The sequence below is a fragment of the Cervus canadensis genome, chromosome 6 (assembly GCF_019320065.1).
Source record: "Cervus canadensis isolate Bull #8, Minnesota chromosome 6, ASM1932006v1, whole genome shotgun sequence".
Taxonomy (NCBI): domain Eukaryota; kingdom Metazoa; phylum Chordata; class Mammalia; order Artiodactyla; family Cervidae; genus Cervus; species Cervus canadensis.
Genome location: NC_057391.1, coordinates 12,644,560 through 12,662,515, shown reverse-complemented (window position 1 = coordinate 12,662,515; position 17,956 = coordinate 12,644,560). Strand labels below are relative to the sequence as shown.

Genomic DNA, 17,956 nt, shown 5'->3' with positions numbered 1-17,956 from the left:
CTCCACTGGCCATTGCCTTGCTGTGTGACCCTGGTTAGCAGCCTGACCTCTCTGAGCTTCAGTTCTATGACAGTAATGGAACTAGATTCCCTCTAAGGGTCCTCCCACGCTGGACATTTTCCAAGTCTGTGTTCTAAATCATTAAAGGGATGCCTACCCCTCCCAAATCAGGAATTCTTGTTACCACAGTGCCAAGAGGGTAAAATAAGACTATAGGACTGGGGCTTGAGGCTAGTGGAGAAGATGAAGGTTCTTAGAGGCCTAGAAGAAGACAGCTGGGGTTGTCATGGAGACGCATGGTACTAATAAACACACCCCCCTCTGGATGCCTACTCATTCCTGTAGAGTTTATAAAACACGCCCACATCTAGTACTCCCATGACCCTTTCACTCCACAAACATCCAGAAAGCCCATCCTCTGTGTCCGGCACTGGGCTAGACCAGGGACATAAGACATCTCTGGCTTCCAGGAGACTCCCAGGGAGGAGAGAGGGGACAGCAGCGTGGTCAGATCTTGCATTGGGCAGGCCAGGGCATGGTCAGGAGTAGGGGACAGTTTGGGCAAAGGCCTAGCGGGGAGAGAGAGGTCTGGAGTGTGGCGTTTGAAGGTACTTGGCCAAGAAGACTCAGGGCAGGGCTAGGTCCTCTCAGAGGCAGCTCTGTATCCTGAAAACACAGGCAGCCATTGGAGAGGTCACCATCACATGGAGGAGGTTCACTGTCAGATTTGGGTGCAGGGGCTTCCCTGGTGGCTCATTGGTAAAGAATCCACCTGCCGATGCAGGAGATGTGGATTCGACCTCTGATCGGGGAAAACCCACATGCCGTGAGACAACTAAGCCGGTGCCCCACAGCTACGGAGCCTGTGCCCCGGAGCCCGGGAGCCACACGCCCCAGAGCCCACGCTCCGCTACAAGAGGAGCTACTGAAACGACAAGCCTGTGCGCTGCAACCAGAGACTAGCCCCTGCTCCCCGCAACTGGAGAAAAGCCTGAGCAGCAATGAAGACCCAGCACAGCCACAAATAAATCAATCAATTATTTTTTAAAAAAAGATCTGGGTGCAGACCATGACCATGGGTGAAGAATGGATTGAAAGGGGCGGGAGAGGGAAGGAGGCCTATTCCAGAGGCCACGGCAGATGTTGGTGGAGGCCCTGGCATCCTGGACTGTGGACGTCCAAGTGGGTCACTGACTATTCCTGCTGTGGAAAGTGAGGTTCTCCCAGGTCAGCTGACTGCCCCAAGCCAGGAGTGAGTTAGGAGATCTGAATTTGAGACCTCGTACATGCTGAGACCCTAACTCCAGCTTTCCTCAGCAACCTGAGCTACTTTCGAGGCCTCAAGGCATTGGCTGAGAGCTTAACACAGGCCAGTTGTGAGTGCCTAACAGGTATTAATTCATGTAATCCTCCTGACAACCCTAGGATGGAAATACTCTTGTAATTCCGATGAGGAAACTCAGGCACAGAGAGGTTAAGTAACACGCCTCAGATCACTTTATGTGGTAAGTGGCAGAGTCTGGATTAGAACAAGGCAGTTACAGTCAAAGACAGCCAGAACAATGAAGCCCTCTGAAACGTGTGGGATGGAAGCTTCCGGAACAGGTAGTGGGAAGGGATGGGGGAATTCCCAGAAGTGAACAGAGGTGTGTGCACACCCTCTGGAGTGATGAGGGAATCTGTGTCCACACACTGAGGAAGCAGCCAGATCAGGCGTTCTGAGACCTGGGGTTCAGCCTCAGTTCTGCCCTGAACTTGCTGTGTGACCTTGGGCTCCTCATCGCCCTCTCTGAGCCTTGTGTTTTCTCACCTGAAGCCTGAACACAAGATCTCCCGGACCCCTCGCCCTCCCAGCTGTACTTCTCTGGCTCATAGATCCATCCTTCCACACCCTCACCCCCAGACACTTCCAGAGACTAAGGCAGGGAAGGGGCAGGGCATGGGGGTGGGCTGTGACACAGAGGAGCAAAGGAGGGACTAACCCCTCTCCCCAAATCAGGCCAACAGCAGGAAATCCATCCACCTCCTTCCCCATCCTCGGCCTGGGCCTGGGGGCAGTAAACCCCACCCACCGCACTTCCCAGCGCCTGCAGGGACCGGCTCCCACCACACTCTCTAGAGACAGGGCCTTGTTTAGAAAGTGTCTTCTGGAGCCTGAGTCACCAATCCCTGGGTGGTCTGGGGGAAACCACAACGTTTCTGCCGGCACCATGACTGGGAAAGGGGGAGGATGGAGGTCCTGCTGCCACTTGTGACCTCAGCAACTCAGCCTGTCCTGTCTGGGACTCGGTTTCCCCCTGTGAACCGAGGGACCCCCACGAAGAAAGGCAGCCAGTCAGCCTCTCCGCAACACTTGAGGCCATCCAAGGACCTCAAGGAGGTTCTCAGCCTGGGCAGAGGGCAGGCCTGGGCGCAAGACTGCTGCAAGGTTCAGGCCCCTGGGTCCCCAGAGCTCAGCCCTCCAGACTCAAGGACGGTCCCCAGGGGGCAGGCCCACTCCAGCAAAGCCAGTCACAACCAGGACAAGAGAGGACGTCGGACAGGACGCCCAGCCCACATCTGAGACAGAGATGTGTCCTGTCCCCCAGGGAGCTTGGGCAAAAGACAGTATTCCCATAAGCATCCATTTCTCCATCTGGAAAGGGGAACTAGCTGAGAACATGCTTGCAGAGGTTATCGCTTCACGCGTAGTAAGGACTCACGAACAGCTCGTGTCAGTAATCACTGACTTGAAAAGGAGACAGATACAGTGACTCCGAACCCATCCTCCCAACACAGCGCAGCTCTGCTCCCCGCACCCCAGGAGGACCAAGGCCTGGACAGCGGGGACAGCAGACGATGGGGGGACCCCTGGGAAGCCCGGGTCTGGGGTGGCAGAGTGGAGTGAAAGGGACTGGGCTGGCTGACCTGGGTCTGAGACAGAATTAGAGGGGTGGGAAAGGAGACCACTGGCATAGAACTTTGGGAAACGGAGTAAAAATAGTGTAGTTCTTGGAGGACGTGGTGGCCATGATTCCCACCTCCCGGCATTCACACTCTTGTGTAGCAACACCCCCCCAACACACACACCCACCGCCCACACACACACTGTAGCAAGAATGGCTTGTGTGACCAACAGAACATGGCAGAAGTGATGGAATGACGCTTCCGAGATAAGGTTAGGAAAGACAGCAGCCTCATACTTGGTCTCTCTTTTGGATCAGTTGCTCTCGGGCAAGCCACGTCATGAGTAGCCCAATGGAGAGGCCTACGTGGTGAGGAACTAAGGCCTCCAGCCAACAGCCACGTGAGCAGGCTTGGAAGTGGGTCCTCCAGGCCCAGTTAAGCCTCAGATGACTGCAGCCCTGGCCGACAGTTCAATTGCAGCCTCGAGAGACCCTGAATCAGAACCAGCCAGCTAAGCTGCTCCTGCATTCCTGAGCACAGAGACCGTGTGATAATAAATGGTAGTTGTTTCAAGCTGCCAAGTTTTAGGATAATTTATTACGCAGCAATAGATAATACACAGGACTTCTCAGAGCATTTAATAGGCTAATGTAAATCTCCAAGAAAGAAGATATACAATGTAACATTCCCCTTAGATATTTGGCCAAGAAGGCCTTCTTTTTTTGAGTTTTCTCAAGAGAGGAAACTGATTTAATATGGCTCTGGTCCTACAATTAGATGTAACTTCTAACCTTGGTCTGTTTCATGAGCTAGTCATTTACCCTTCCAGAACCTTTAACTTTTTCCCTTTTATAGAGTAGAAAGAAACCACCTGCCTTTGCATCAGTCATGACTACAGCCCCAGATGGGCAGGTTCTGACCTACTTGGTGAGGGATCAGAGGGTAGCTTATTTAGGTTCTAAAAGGGAGTTTCACCCTGGGGCTCCGGGGGCTTCTACAAGGCCATTAAGTGGGTCCAACACCCACCATCTCAGTCTTTCTTCCACAGGTCATTTCCCCGAAGTGGTGAGAATTAGTCTTCCAGTTTGCAGACAGCTCAGAGATGGGAAGTATGGACCCATGTCTTTCCCAACAGACTGAGAGCTGGCGTAGGCCAGAGCATGACCCTCCCCCATCATATTGGAAGAGCTTACCCAGGATGGATGGGCCACAAACTCCTCCTCCTCCCCCCTGAATCCTGTGGACACCCCACAGCCATGGGAGGGAAGGAACAATAGAACCTTCTCTGGTCTTAAGAACAAACATAGGTCTGTCCTTCCTTTTCAATGTAATTCCCTCTAACCGCTAAAAGATTGAAATCAAGTTTCAAGATGCCTGACCAGTCAGAAACCCATGGAAACCCTGCACATCCCTCTTTGTTAAAAAGAAGACAGTTTAAAAAAAAAAAAAAACTATAATGCGAATACTTTATTATCAACGAGTGACTGGTATTAGCTTTTTGTCTGGGCATTAATATTTCAAAAACCATACACCAAACCCAGGCTTTTCCACCTAGCTCTGCTGTATCATTTTCTTTAAAGAAAAAAAAAAACATAAAGAGGAAGGAGGAAGAGAAAGAAAATATATCTGTATTATAAGCCAAAGTGCGTCTTTCTTGTTTTGTCCATATACACACATTGCACCATACATAAATAATTACATTGTAAAAATGACTCCATAATTACAAGTATAATATATATTTCCATATAATATATAAAACTTTATATTAAATCTAGGTAGATGATATCTGAGGGGGAGGGGTGGGTTCGTCCGTGGGGGCTGTGTCTCTGGGCACGGGACCCCCCGGCGGCGGGGCAGGTGGCGGGGGCGCTATCTGTGGTTGTTGAGAAGGATTTCCAGCCAGCAGGGGCAGGAGGTGATGAACTGCCGGGAGTAGCAGGGCCCCCAGCCCTTGGCGAAGCTGATGCGGACACTGTTGGGGTCGTAGGGGCCGTCGGCGGCGTCGGGCTCGGGGCCGTGTTGGAGCAGGCCGGAGCGCTCGAAGTCGAACACCTTGATGGAGTAGCCGGGAGGCACCTTGCGGACCACCAGGGCGCGGCCGCCGGGCGCGTCCAGCGTCGGGGAGTTGACGAAGATGGGGTGCTCGCCGCGGTTGTAGGCCCACACGCCGTCAGGCTCCTTGCTGAGCAGGATGCCGAAGCCGATCTTGCTGCGCGTGCGCCGCACCGACTCGCTGCGCTGCTCCAGGTTGAGCTGGCCCAGGCAGAAGCCGCTGCCCTGAGGTAGGTCGTAGAAGATGCTGACGGCCTGGTCGTACACCGCGTACAGGCGGCCCACCCGCGTCCGGTGCTCCCAGTAGGCCACGCTGCACCAGTGGCTCGGCTTGGTGGCGTCCGGAGACATGCTGGCGTCTGCGGGGCAAGCAGAGGACACGCAGGTGTTATTCCCGGGCAGCGGAGGCGGGATGGCTGCCCGGCCCGGGGAGAAGGGGCAGGCGGGTGGCGTTTCTAGCACCCCACAGACATGGGGAGCATCTCCTGCGGGCCAGGCTGTCCTCAAACTCGACCCGCAGGCCCCCTCGCCCAGCCCCACCCACAAACACACACAGAGGCGGGGGCGCCTTTGTGCCAGCTGCCATGGGCACCCAAACACGAGCCACACCCGGCTCCTGCCCATATGTTTTACAAGCCAGCGGAAGAGGGCCGCACACCACACACCCATGAGAGGGCTGAACGGTGAGCACCTGCATTGTTCTGGGGGCTGTGCCCTGCACTCCTCACTCCACACGGGGCTCTCTGGGTCCTCCCGACACCGCGAGGAGGCCACCTTCTCACTCTACAGATGAGGATCTGAGACTGAGATCTGAGAGCTGGTGGGTGGCAGCACCAGGATTTGAACCCAGTCAGTCCAAGCCTCAACTTGAACAGAGTGGGGTGAGGTGCAAGTTAGTCGCTCAGTCATTTCTGACTCCTTGCGACTCCATGGACTATAGCCCGCCAGGCTTCTCTGTCCATATGATTCTCCAGGCAAGAATACTGGAGTAGGTTGCTAGTCCCTTCTCCAAGGGATCTTCCTGACCCAGGACTTGAACCCAGGTTTCCTGCATTGTAGGTGGATCCTTTACTGTGTGAGCTACCAGGGTGAGGCAATGGAGGGGTGTAAATCACCCTTTGGAGGGGACACAGGCATCAGAAGGCAGGATAGGGTGGGGTGGGGGCCACCCAGTATCTCTTGCAGCTGGGAATCACGGCTGCTGAGTGCTGACGGCTCCCAGCCTCGGCCTTGAGCGTGATGCAGTCTCCCAGCAACCCCCACCCCCAGCCCCTCAGGCTGGCTCCCTTGGCAGCAAGTGCAGGTTTTCACCAGAACTATGGCCGCTTCTGTGAGGCAGAGAAACGAAGGGTCTCTAAGTGGGAAAGGAGATCGCTCCTCAAGGGCTCCAGTTTCCCAGCTGCTCCCCTCCAGACCCCACTTTCCCCAGTGACAGCAAAGATGTGGCCTGGATGAAGAATGGCATCCCTTTTCACTCCAGGTGGGAGCACCTCTATGCGTCTGTGTGAATTTAACAATTGCCTGAAACCAGGTATAGGCAAGGGCCCCATCTTGAAGGGCAGCCCCCTCCTCACTGCCCTCAGGCGTGGCCGGCCTGAGATTCTGAAGCATTTTGACGCCTGGGCTCTCCTTTGAGCGCACGGCTCTGAGAAGCAGACTGCCCGGTGGGGTGATGTGTTCCCAGTCAGGCCCCTGGCTGGGGCTTTGGCAGAGGGAGGTCTGCTGCAGGCCTGATGAGGACACAGTGAGGCTCTTTATGGCTCAGCTTCTCCCAGAGAAACAGATCAAAGTCCAGTCAAACCTGAGGGAGAAAGCACTGCCAACAACTTCATTCAGGAGCCTGGGTGAGGTCAGCTCTGCCTGCCTTCAGTCCAGTCCCACCTAGAAGCCCCAGAGCAGCAGGGTGACAGAGCTCCTGACATTGCCTTATTTTCTGGGAGGCCCACCTAGCAGGACACTGCACCTGAGGGGCTTCCTGTTGGGCTGCTTGCTCTGCTGTGGCCTGTGGCTGGGCACAGTCTCAAAGGACGTGCCCCTAGCTCTCTGCGTGGCATTAAGGTCCCAGCCACAGAGCCCCAGGCTAGCCCCTGAGGGTGTATATTTTGTCTCATGGTCCCTATGCAGGCCCCTTATGGTTCTAGCTGTGGTCAGAGTGGGGGAAATAGGTCCTGCTCCCTGCTCTCAGCTGACCTGCCGCTCAGCCAATGGGCACTAGGCCAGTCCCAGCAGGTGGGCAGCCAGGAGTACCCCACGCCCTTGTCCCTTTCTCCATCCATCCATCTGGCACTGGTCTGAGAGCTCTGAAGACGCAGGGGAGCGGCACCGTCCCAGCCTGGCTGTGAAACTCCAAAACCAATCCTCTCATTAAATGAGAACTCCGTTAGTGCACTAGGCACAGAGGTGTGGAGGCAGAGAGGTTGTGCCTGGAGAATGCTGGGTGATGACAGGCAACAGGCCTCTCTGAGTGCCCTCCATAAGCCAGGTGACTTCTTCACAACGGCCTTGGTGTACCTGTTACCAGCCTTGTTCACAGGTGTGGAAACTGAGGCCGCGGGAGGTGCCAGAACCGGCCAAGGGCACACACTCAGGAGTGCTGAGGCTGGCATCAGTGCCAGGCCACACTCTCGAGGGGAGCTCTCCTCCACACTCCAGACAAGTGCCCCACCTTCTCAGAGCCTCAGTTTCCCCAGCTGTAACTGTGACAGCTCTCGTGGTCTGTGAGTCCTAGAAGTGCTTACCCACAAGCTGATGAGTCACAAACGAAAGGTCTTCATCCCCTGAAGACTGACACAGTCCTGCTGAGGGAGGGAGCACTGCTGTCCCGCCTCTACAGATAAGCACAGAGGGGCCACCCTAGTCATAAAGGGGCAGCTCTGCCCCAGGGTGTAGCCACGCAGTTGTAAAAGGTTAAGAAGCAGTTTAACAGAGAGCAGAGTAATGGGACCCTGGGGGTGGGGCACTTCCTCCCTCCCAGCTCCTAAAAGGCTTTTAATTCAAGGCCAAGTGGGCCTTCCTGTCCCCCTCCTCTCAGTACCTCCAACCCCAGCCAAGCCCTCATCATCTAACCACCCCCCCAACCCCGATCAACACCTGCGTCCCTGGTCTTGTCCCAGTCACTGCTCCGAACGAACGGGGGATGGAACCTTCTGCCTGGGGATAAACCACCCACTCCCTGAGCTGCCCTGGGGCCCAGCCTGCCCCAGCTGTGGTGCTCAGGGACACCGCCTAGTCCAGGCCTCACCTCCTGTGGCCTCTGGATGAGCAGTAACACCTCATCAAGCCTGGGCTCTGGGCCAGGTCTTCCAAATTCCAAGGGACGGACTGCCGCCTCTGAGAAGCCCTCTCTGACCTGTCCTCCTGTGTGCCTAGAGCCTCAAAGGCAGCCTCGCCCTTGGCCTGAGAAGGTGTCTGCGCTGTTGGTCAGTGTCCCTGGCTGGCCTCGACTCTCAAAGAGGACTGGGTGGGTCTTAGTCCTCTCTGCATCCATCCCAAGTCTGCATGTATCCCCAGGGTGCTCTTGGAACACCTTGCAGGGGAAGGAGGAAGGAAATAGAATATATGCCAACTGTCGGCACACTGCCGTCACCCTACCCCTCACTGGAATCCTTCCCAGTAGGTGGGGCTAATGGCCTCAGGCCTGAAGGGTGCTGGGCAAGGTCTAGGGTCTCAGGTCTGATCCTGAGACAGCAGCCCAGCAGGTGAGCCCGTCACCATGCCTGAGGCCTCCTCATCCCCACCTAGCTCTCAGGGTCTCTGGGCTCCAGAGCTTGAGGGTCCCCGGGCACCATTTCATCCAGGGAGCCCCAGTACTCTGGAATTTCACAAACCAATACACTGTTTAATGGGGGGTGGGGGGGTGGGAATATCACAAGGTTACCACAATTTTATTTTGTCACATACAGACTGATTAAAAACCCCAAGACCATCTACTGTCACCAGCATGAAAGAAAGTGTAATTTGATTCTCAAAAAAGAGAGTATTTTAAAAATCAGAAAACTTAAAAATACATTTACATTGTAAGAAATGTTCTTGTTTCTCTCACCATAGACCAGTGAAAACTCAGTCCTGAGACTGGCCTGTGGGAACCATCAATTGAGTCCAGTGTCCTTGTGCCCCAAAGGATACCAGGTGACTTGCCCAAGGATATATAGCAGTGGCTGGCAGAAGTGGGACAGGAACTAGAGACCCCAGAATTCTAACCTAATGCTTGTCCCGTGATCCAAAAGGTTTCCGAGTGAGACAGACCTAGCTCTCACCACTGACTAGATATGTGGCCGTGAACAAGTCACTGAATGTCCCCAAGCTTCAATCTCCCCATCTGTAAAATGGACTTGTTCATAATTGAGTACCTCAATTACACAGTCCCTCTTTGAACTTCCTGGCAACTCCAGCAGCAGATCAATTTGGAGCAGAAAGAAGCAGCTGTTTATCTGTCCCCATGCTGGCCTTAACTCTTCCAAGGCCAGGGCGCCTTACAGGTGTTAGGGGTCATGACCCAGGATCACCACCATGGGAGGTTACAATGGGACAATGGACAGCAATAGCCTTTGCAAATTGTAAAGCACTTCACCAATGTTAAGGTTTAGCTCCCAGCCTGGTACCTGAAGTGCAGAGAGGTGCTCATTAAGTGAAGAAATCAAAGCGAAGCGATGAATAGCTGAACATGAGGGACACAGATGAGTGCTCCTGTGGCTGTGTTTACACACACACGTGTATTCAGATCTAATGCTGTGTGTTCACAAGCTGACAACGCTCTCTGCGAGTGAGCAGGCAGGCACCCCCAAACCCAGGGTCCCCTCTCCACTCTGCACAGACGCAGAGCCCCCCTCCACCCACCATGCCTCTCTCATCTGCAGCCTGGGCTGCCTCTCAGGATGCGAGGGGACAGCCTCTTGCAGAAGATCTTTTTCTTCTCATGGCTCCAAGGCTGTGGTCCCGCCATCAGCCTAATTAGGAACCAGCTCCTTAATTGCAAATAAATACCGGGGAGTCAGACCCGAGTGAACAACATCAAAGATGACCGCTCTCTGACCGAAACTCCTGCTCGCTACCCCCTGCTCAGGGCCTGGCCTAGTTCCCAGCCAGACTCTGGGTCCCGGCTGGAAGGGTTCCGGGGGGAGGGGGAGAGGAGAGGCGCGGTCTGGCGTGATGTCTGGGGCAGATTTTGAGGAGCAGCACCAGACCAGGGGTCAGGAGTCCTGCAGCCAGGTGTCCTGTCTCCTGGCCCCCATCCGCAGGTTCTCTCTCTTCTCCCGGCCTCAGTCTTCCCCTCTGAACAGTGAGCTCTACGCTTCTGTGACTTCATGAATGTTCACAGCAGCTCTACCTGTAATCACCCAAACCTGGAAAGCAGCTCAGATGTCCATCAGCAGGTGAATGGATGTTAATGGACTAAATGCTTGTGTGTGTCCCTCCCCAAGTTCAGGTTGAAAATGCTAATCCCTGACGTGATAGTATTAGAAGGTAGGGTCCTTGGGAAGTGATGAGCTCATGAACAGATCAGTGCCCTTTAAAAGAGACCCCAGAGAGCCCCCTCACTCCACTGTGTGAGACTACAGCAAGAATACGGCTATTTATGAGCCAGGAAATGGCTCTCCCTAGACACCAGATCTACCAGCATCTTGATCCTGGACTTCCCACACTCCAGAACTGTGAGAAATAAATATGTATTATTTAGGCCACCCAATTTAGGGTATCATTGTGATCGCAGCCCAAACAGACTATGATAATGGATAAACAAAAATAAGGCACATCCATTCAGTACAAGAGGGCTTCCCAGGTGGTGCGGTGGTAAAGAACCCACCTGCCAATGCAGGAGACGCAAGAGACTCAGGTTGGATCCATTGGTCCGGAAGATCCCCGGGAGGAGCAAATAGGATTTCCGTGTGGGAGATGGTATTTCCCATTCTAGTATTCTCGCTGAGAAAATCCTGTGGACAGAGGAGCCTGGCAGGCTACAACCCATAGGGTTTCAAAGAGTCAGACACAACTGAACATGCACACAATATAGTGCAACATGATACACCAATAAAAAATAATAAACTACTGAAACACACCCCAACGCGGGTGAATCTCAGATGCATCTGGCTGAGTGAAAGAAGCCAGACCCAAAAGATGTGCTATTTCCACTGATAAGAAATTCTTAAGTAGACAAAACGAAGCTAAAGTGACAGAAATCAGAACAGGGATTACCTCTGGGGAGTAATCTCCTGGGGATGAGGAAACTTTCTGGGGTGCTGGAAACGTTTGCTGTCTTGAACAGCAGGAACTCGGGTATACACACTGTCAAAAATCATGACCTATGCACTAAAGATCTATGCAATTCATCGTAGGTGTGACGCCTTGAAAGAACGACAACAAAGATAGTAGAAATGTGCTGCAAGGCCAGCCCTCGGTGGCTTGTCCTAAAAGTGGTCTCAGCAGGGCTCCCTGGGGGCCCAGGGGACCGGACCTGTGTTTCCAGGCCGGACAAGGGTGGCCTGGCCTCTGGGTGGCGCCCACATTCCTGCCACCAGAGGGTGGTGGATGCCTGTCGCGGGCAGGAGGAGACTGGCCCAGCAGTAAGTAGGTCCTCTCCCCTGCACTGCAGCCAGCCCCTCCGATGACTGGCATTCCTTCCTCTGGGCCTCTTGACCAAGTGAGGGTCCTGTGAGCCCAATGTGTAATTTTGTGGGGGTGCCGGGGCACCTAGGGGGCCCACTGTAGTCTGGGAAGGGCGGGGAAAGCTGAAATCCCAAGGAAAGCCTTTAGCTTCTTTGAATCAGCAGCTTTCTGTCAAAACAAAGGGCAGGAACGTTCCTGTGCGCTCCCCCGTGGGCCGCACACTCCAAAAGCCTGAACACACGCAATGCAGCCTGTTTCCCTCGTGACTCCCTGTTTCCACTGCGCCAGACTTCCTTGGACTCGCCCACCCCGGGAGGCGAACCAGAGAAGTGCCCAGATTAAAGTCTCCGAGCATTCGCAGGAAGCCGGCCCTGAGTCCCCCAGTCTCCAGGGCCTAGCTGGGCTGCTCAGGCTCCTCCACGTTCAAAGCTTTGGCTGCTGCTTCACACCCGCTTGGGCCACGGCAGCCTCACTGCCTTTCCCGGGGGGGCTGGCCCAGCCACACCTTAAATGAACAATGAAACAAGGGCAGACCCCACCGAGAGCTGGGAAGGGAGGCTCAGAGAAGCTACGTGACTTGCCCAGGGTCACCCAGCAAGTTGGTGGCAGAGCCAAGGAGGAGCCTAGGGCTGGCTTTTCCAATCTCCTTTGCACAGAGCCCCGCTGGGGCCGCCTGCCCTCCTGGAAAACTCCTTCTTCTGTCCCATGTCATGCCCGCGGCTTTTAAGTTCCCATCCAACCAGGAGCTTTTTCATCTGAGGCTCCCAGGCCTGGGAATAATTACGTGGCCCTGCATCTGGTTAACCTAACACCCCTTTAAAAGCCTTGTTTGCCCATTAGATAAGTAGTTTTTGTTATCAAACTAAAGGGGGAAAAAGAAGTTTCCACTTAACTTTCCTTTGTCATTTTAAGCTGCAGAAATGGCTTCAGGTTTTGCAGCAAGTCTAAAGATGCAGCATTAATTAGAGGCTCTTTTTTTTTTCTTCGTTAAGGGAGGGGGAGACCCGTCCTTTATTCACTGGGATCCGGCAGTAAAAGCAGAGAAGGAATGTGCACAGGGCCATGTTAATGGTCAACAGCTTAGAACGAGCCTCTCCGCTGAAAGCTTTCCAAAAGCAGGGCCCAGCTGACAGGAGTTTCCTCTTATTCGCTCCCACCCGCCCCTCCCCGCCCCCACCTCAACTCCAGCACCTTTGGCCCCTGGAGGAAGCCAGGCTTCCAAGAGGAAGTTCCTAATCGGTCATTACATCACGGGCGGTCTGGCCACCACCGCCGCCTTCACCGGGTCCACCTCTGGGCTCATTCAGCCGCTAGTCTCTGGGGCCAAGGACTGTTTGGCCACCACTTTCCAGACGGTTGACTAACCGCTCTGCTGGGGGCAGGAGGGCGGGGGGTTACCCCCTAGACAGCAGAAAGCAGGAGGGCAAAGGGAAAATGACAACAGGAGGAGGGAGTCCAGGAAATTCGTGGACCATGTGGCCAAAATTCAGGATTCTGCAGATGCAAAACTGAGGCCCCAAGAGGGAAAGGAACTGGCCAGGGTTACAGGAGAAATTCACAATAGACTGGCAGCTAGGACCAGTCGGGTGTCTCCTGCACAGGGTCCAGGAGCAAAGCTGCCTGTGTGTGTGAATCTCAGCCCTGCCACTCACCAGCAGTGAAATCTTGGGTAAGTGATGTCACTCCCTGTGCCTCAGTTTCCTAATCTGTAAAATGGGGATGCAATCAGCACTTACTGCCTCGGGTTGCTGGGATTAATTTCAAGTGCATTAAATAATGCCTGATTCAAAATAAGCACTCCATAAGTAACAGCTATTCTTTTTCACTAGTAGTAGTATCACTGTATATCTTATCTCTATATTGTATAAATTATTTAATAGATTGACTCAGTCTGTATAGTTCATAAGGGTATTCATATTAGGTTAGGTAATATGCCAGTGGAATTGAGAATCAAGGGGAAATGGTAAGAAAAGGAGCACTAGTAGTAATAACAATAAAACAAACCAGCCAGTAGTAATAGTAGTAATAATGATGATGACATATCAGCCAACATGTAACGAACTTTTACCAAATGCTAAGCAGAGTATGAAGCACTTTAAATGCACTGTCTCATCATACTATTCACTCTCTTAGTAATTCCCATTTTTAGATGCAGCGGAGGCCTGAAAGTCAGGTAGTGAGTCCAGAGTCCTCAGCTAGGAAGCTGCAAATCTGGGATCCAAGCTCATGTCTATCTGGAGACTGGGGACTTTGCATTACTCTCTCGTGGTTGCAACCTATGAGCTGCAAAACCCCAGAGGCCTGCAGGGTAATGGCATAGATTCTGTGTTGTAATAGCCCATCCATGTCCACTCCAAGCTGGCACTTGGCTGTCTATAAAGACTGGATATTAAAAGTGGCCTTTAGATGTGGCAATAAACACTGCCCACCTTTTGGGAGTTTTCAAAAAACCATGCCTTCTAAAAACTATCTATAGACCCCTATGCAGCCTTGCAAACATACATTTTTTCAGTGTTTCAATACAGTTTCTCCCATGTACTCTCATCTCCCCTCCTCGACACAAGGAGCATGTTCTACATGTCCTGCAGTAATGGAGGGTGACCTCAGCAAAGGGCTGCTGACCCTGGGCGAGTAATTGGAGGGTGTGGGGGGTGCTGGGTGCTCTCTGCTCTGCACCCAGTTCAGGAGGCAGGATCACCCCCATTCTCTGAGGACAGACCCCAAGTCACAGAGGCCACAGAGCAAGGCCGCATGGGAATCCTGACTGGAGAGCCTGACTCCGAGCCCGGCTTCTCTCTGCTGGGCCCTGCAGGCTGCCTCTGCTCTTCTGGGAGGTCCATGGAGCCGCCGCCCTGAGGGCTTTGGAGGGAGTATGAGCACTGTCAGTGGCCAGCCTGCTGAATTGTCGCTGGTCTGCTCTAAGAACAGTCCTGCTGGACCCACGGGATTCTTTCACCCTTGGCAGCCTGACCCCTGCCTGCTCAGCCCCATGTCTCCAGCAGAACCAAGTGGTGGTCTGGGCTGGGGTGGGTAAGGTTTCCGTTCTTTAATCTCCTGCAGTATTCGAATGGATCCTGAAAAGATAAGCTCCTCTTGCAACCCTGACATAAAACAAGCTCTCATCTGGGCCCTACTACACAGGCCTGCTCAGAGTCTCCTCCACACGTAGTCTCCCCGAAGCCCACCAGGACCTACCACTTCCATCAGTGTCCTTCTCGCCCTGCTGCCCCTGTAAGGTTTTCTCAGGTTCGCTGGGCCCGGGGGCTGTGGCTTTTCTCCCCAGGCCTTGGTGTTTTGTGGACCAAGCTTCCTTCTTAAAAACATTCTGCAGGCAGGCCCAGCTCTGAGAGCCACACTGAGGCTGCCATCAGGTCACTCTCCATCAGAGCTGAGCATCTGACTGTACCCCAGAAACACCAGCAGGCCTACCTGGCCCAGTCCAACGGTCCTAAAGGAAACCCCAACACCCTAAACCAGAAAAGACAAGACCCCAAAGAGGCAGTAAGGAGATCAAACCAGTCAATCCTAAAGGAAATCAACCCTGAATATTCACTGGAAGGACTGATGCTGAAGCTCCAATACTCTGACCACCTGATGCAAAGAGCTGACTCACTGGAAAAGACCCTGATGCTGGGAAAGATTGAGGGCAGGAGGAGAAGGGGGCAACAGAGGATGAGACGGTTGGATGGCATCTCCGACTAAATGGACATGAATTTGAGTAAACTCCAGGGGATAGTGAAGGACAGGGAAGTCTGGTGGGCTGCAGTCCATGGGGTGGCAAAGAGTTGGGTACAACTTAGAGACTGAGAAACAACAGCCAGGAGGCTGGGCGGGAGAACCTCTGATACCTCAGGCAGAAATCTGAGTCTAGGTGGGAGAATTCTGGTTCCCTGTGTCCTGAAGGGAAGGCCAGTGAAAAGCATCAGTCTGCGAGGGGAGGGGTGGGGAGAGCCGGCGATAAGCAGCTTATAAAATCAGCCCCACATTTTCCAGAAGGAACCAGTTTCTGCAACAAAAGGCTCTGAACTTTGCTCCCATTCCAGGTCCTCTTTTGTTTTATCACCAAGTCAGGACTCTGAGTAAGTTTGTTTGTTTCCTTAGCCAGAGACCCCCTGGGTTGGGAAAGCCTGGCTCTTCATATTAACCCTGGAAAGATTCTAAAAAAGCACTGTGTGTGCACAATGACGAAGCTGGGTACCTGGGTCCCCAGGAGAGAGGCAGCAGTTGTGAGAAGGGAAGGCCCCCCGCCCCCCACCCGCGTCCTCCCTGCCTGCAAGTCAGCCTTGCTGCCGGCTGAACTCTTGAATTCTCACAGGCACCAGGTCCCTGGCTGCCCTTTGGGGTTCCTGTCTTGGTGGAGAGTGGGTTTTCACCTGAGCCTTCAGGTGCAAAGTTCACTGACTCAACCCCACCTTGACTTCCCTGTTGAATCCGAGAACAGAGAACAAAGTCGGCCCTTTGGGGGTTCAGGTGGGGACAGCCGGCGCAGGCACCAGAAGTGGGGGGAAGTGGTCTCTGGTAATTGGTGATGTGCTTCAAGGAAGCCCACTTGGGGACACGCTCCTCCCCTGCCGGGGGAATTCAGGGCACCTCCATTTCTATTTCCCAGATACAATTTGAGTTTTATTGGCAAACCTCCTGCCTCAGACTTCTACCTGGACCTAATGTAAAGCCATAAAAGCAAAGTACCTTAAAATTGCCCTCAATCAACTTGTCTCTGAGGCAGGAACCTACACTGCTGCAGAAACATCCCAGGGGGCAATCAGGGGAGGCCCCGACAACCCGGGCCCCTCAAATCCCTGGCTCCAGCGTCCCCTGTGAGGGGGATCCTTTAGCTCCCTGTGCCTTGATCACCTCCCCGCCCCCCATCCCCCACCCCATGTGTACCTGGTCCATCCCACTCTCTCTTGATCTGGAAAATCCCGTGAGACCACCGGCAGCAGAGAGGTGAATTAGTGCAGATCCTAACAACTGGGTTACTGGGAGCAGGTGACCACACTTCTGAGTGTCGAGACCAGCTACAGAACTGGGGGGCCCAGTTCAACATGAAAAGGCAGGGCTCCTTGTTCAAAATGTATTCAGAATTTCAGGAGTGAAAGCGGGGCTTTAAACTGAGCAGAGGCCCCTTCTCTGCACAAGGCCCCGAGTGGGGCACACGTCACTGAACACCCAGGAAGCCAGTGTGGGGCACACATCATTGAACACCCAGGAAGCCAGTGTGGGGCACACGTCACTGAACACCCGTGAAGCCAGTGTGGGGCACACATCACTTGAACACCCGTGAAGCCAGTGTGGGGCACACATCATTGAACACCCAGGAAGCCAGTGTGGGGCACACGTCACTGAACACCCGTGTAGCCAGTGTGGGGCACACGTCACTGAACACCCGTGTAGCCAGTGTAACTCATCCACGGGGTCAAGGCTGGGGGGCGGGTTCATGACAGCCCTAAGGACAGTAACTGGCACTTGATGAACATGAGATTCTTCCTCCATTCCCCAAAGTGCATCAGACTCTCACTCAACTACCAAGGCCCCAATGTCACCTCCTTTGAAAAGCCTCCCTCAGTCCCTGGGTCTGAACCACTCAGCCCCTCCTCCATAATGCTCTTTGATGCGGACATCAGGAGGTCATGTGTCTCCACCTCCCCCACCTGCAAGCAGGCTGGCCGGGGATGCGGCTTCACTTGCTTCTGCCCTTCCCACCCTGGGACCAGGCACCCTGCCTCCTGACCAAGACACTCTCAGTAACAGGAAATGACTGGAATTTCGCATCTGAGAGCTGAGAGGGCACTTGGGAAATCATCAGATTTTCCCCATGTTGGAAAAAATGCAGCAGCCATGCCATTCCCATTGAACAGATGACACCACGGAGGCCTCGAGGTCAGGGCAAGGAGCCGGGCAGGGAGAAGCAACATGCCTATTTGCTGATCTTCACGATGCAACCCAGCCAGTGGAATGCCAGATGAGCTCACTATGTGCCATGCTTGTTTCAATAAAATAAAATCACCTAAAGACTACAGTCATCTTGTTTGGCAATGGGGGTGGACTTAATTTCTCAGGCTTGCTAGGTCTGTGAGGGTGAACGGAACAGGGAGCATGGGTCTCCATAGAAATGCCAAAGAACAGGATGGGAGCTGATTTTATTTGCAAAGCTCTCAAAGATATGCCTCATCTAACACCAGCTTGTTGTTATTTACCAATGAGCCAGTATCATGTGGCCTTTGCAAGTCAAATATGCCTTATTTACGTTAAAGATGTGCTTTGGGATGCGCTTTGGGTGGCTCAGATGGTAAAGAATCTGCCTGCAGTGCAGGAGACCCAAGTTAGATTCCTGGGTTAGAAAGATCTGGAGAAGGGGATGACTACCCACTCCAGTATTCTTGCCTGGAGAATTCCATGGACAGAGAAGCCTGGC

The 17,956-nt window shown here is 53.6% G+C and overlaps 1 protein-coding gene across 1 annotated transcript in view; it reads right to left on the bottom strand.

Annotated features, from left to right (window-relative positions):
• Positions 1 to 3,464: 3,464 nt before the first annotated feature.
• The window catches only part of SMAD6 (SMAD family member 6), a 76,467-nt gene continuing 61,975 nt past the window's right edge, over positions 3,465 to 17,956 (bottom strand). The window contains exon 4 of the mRNA XM_043470876.1: positions 3,465 to 5,297. Coding sequence (XP_043326811.1) covers positions 4,756 to 5,297 — 542 coding nt within the window. The 3' untranslated portion in view covers positions 3,465 to 4,755. The remainder of the gene's footprint in view (positions 5,298 to 17,956) is intronic.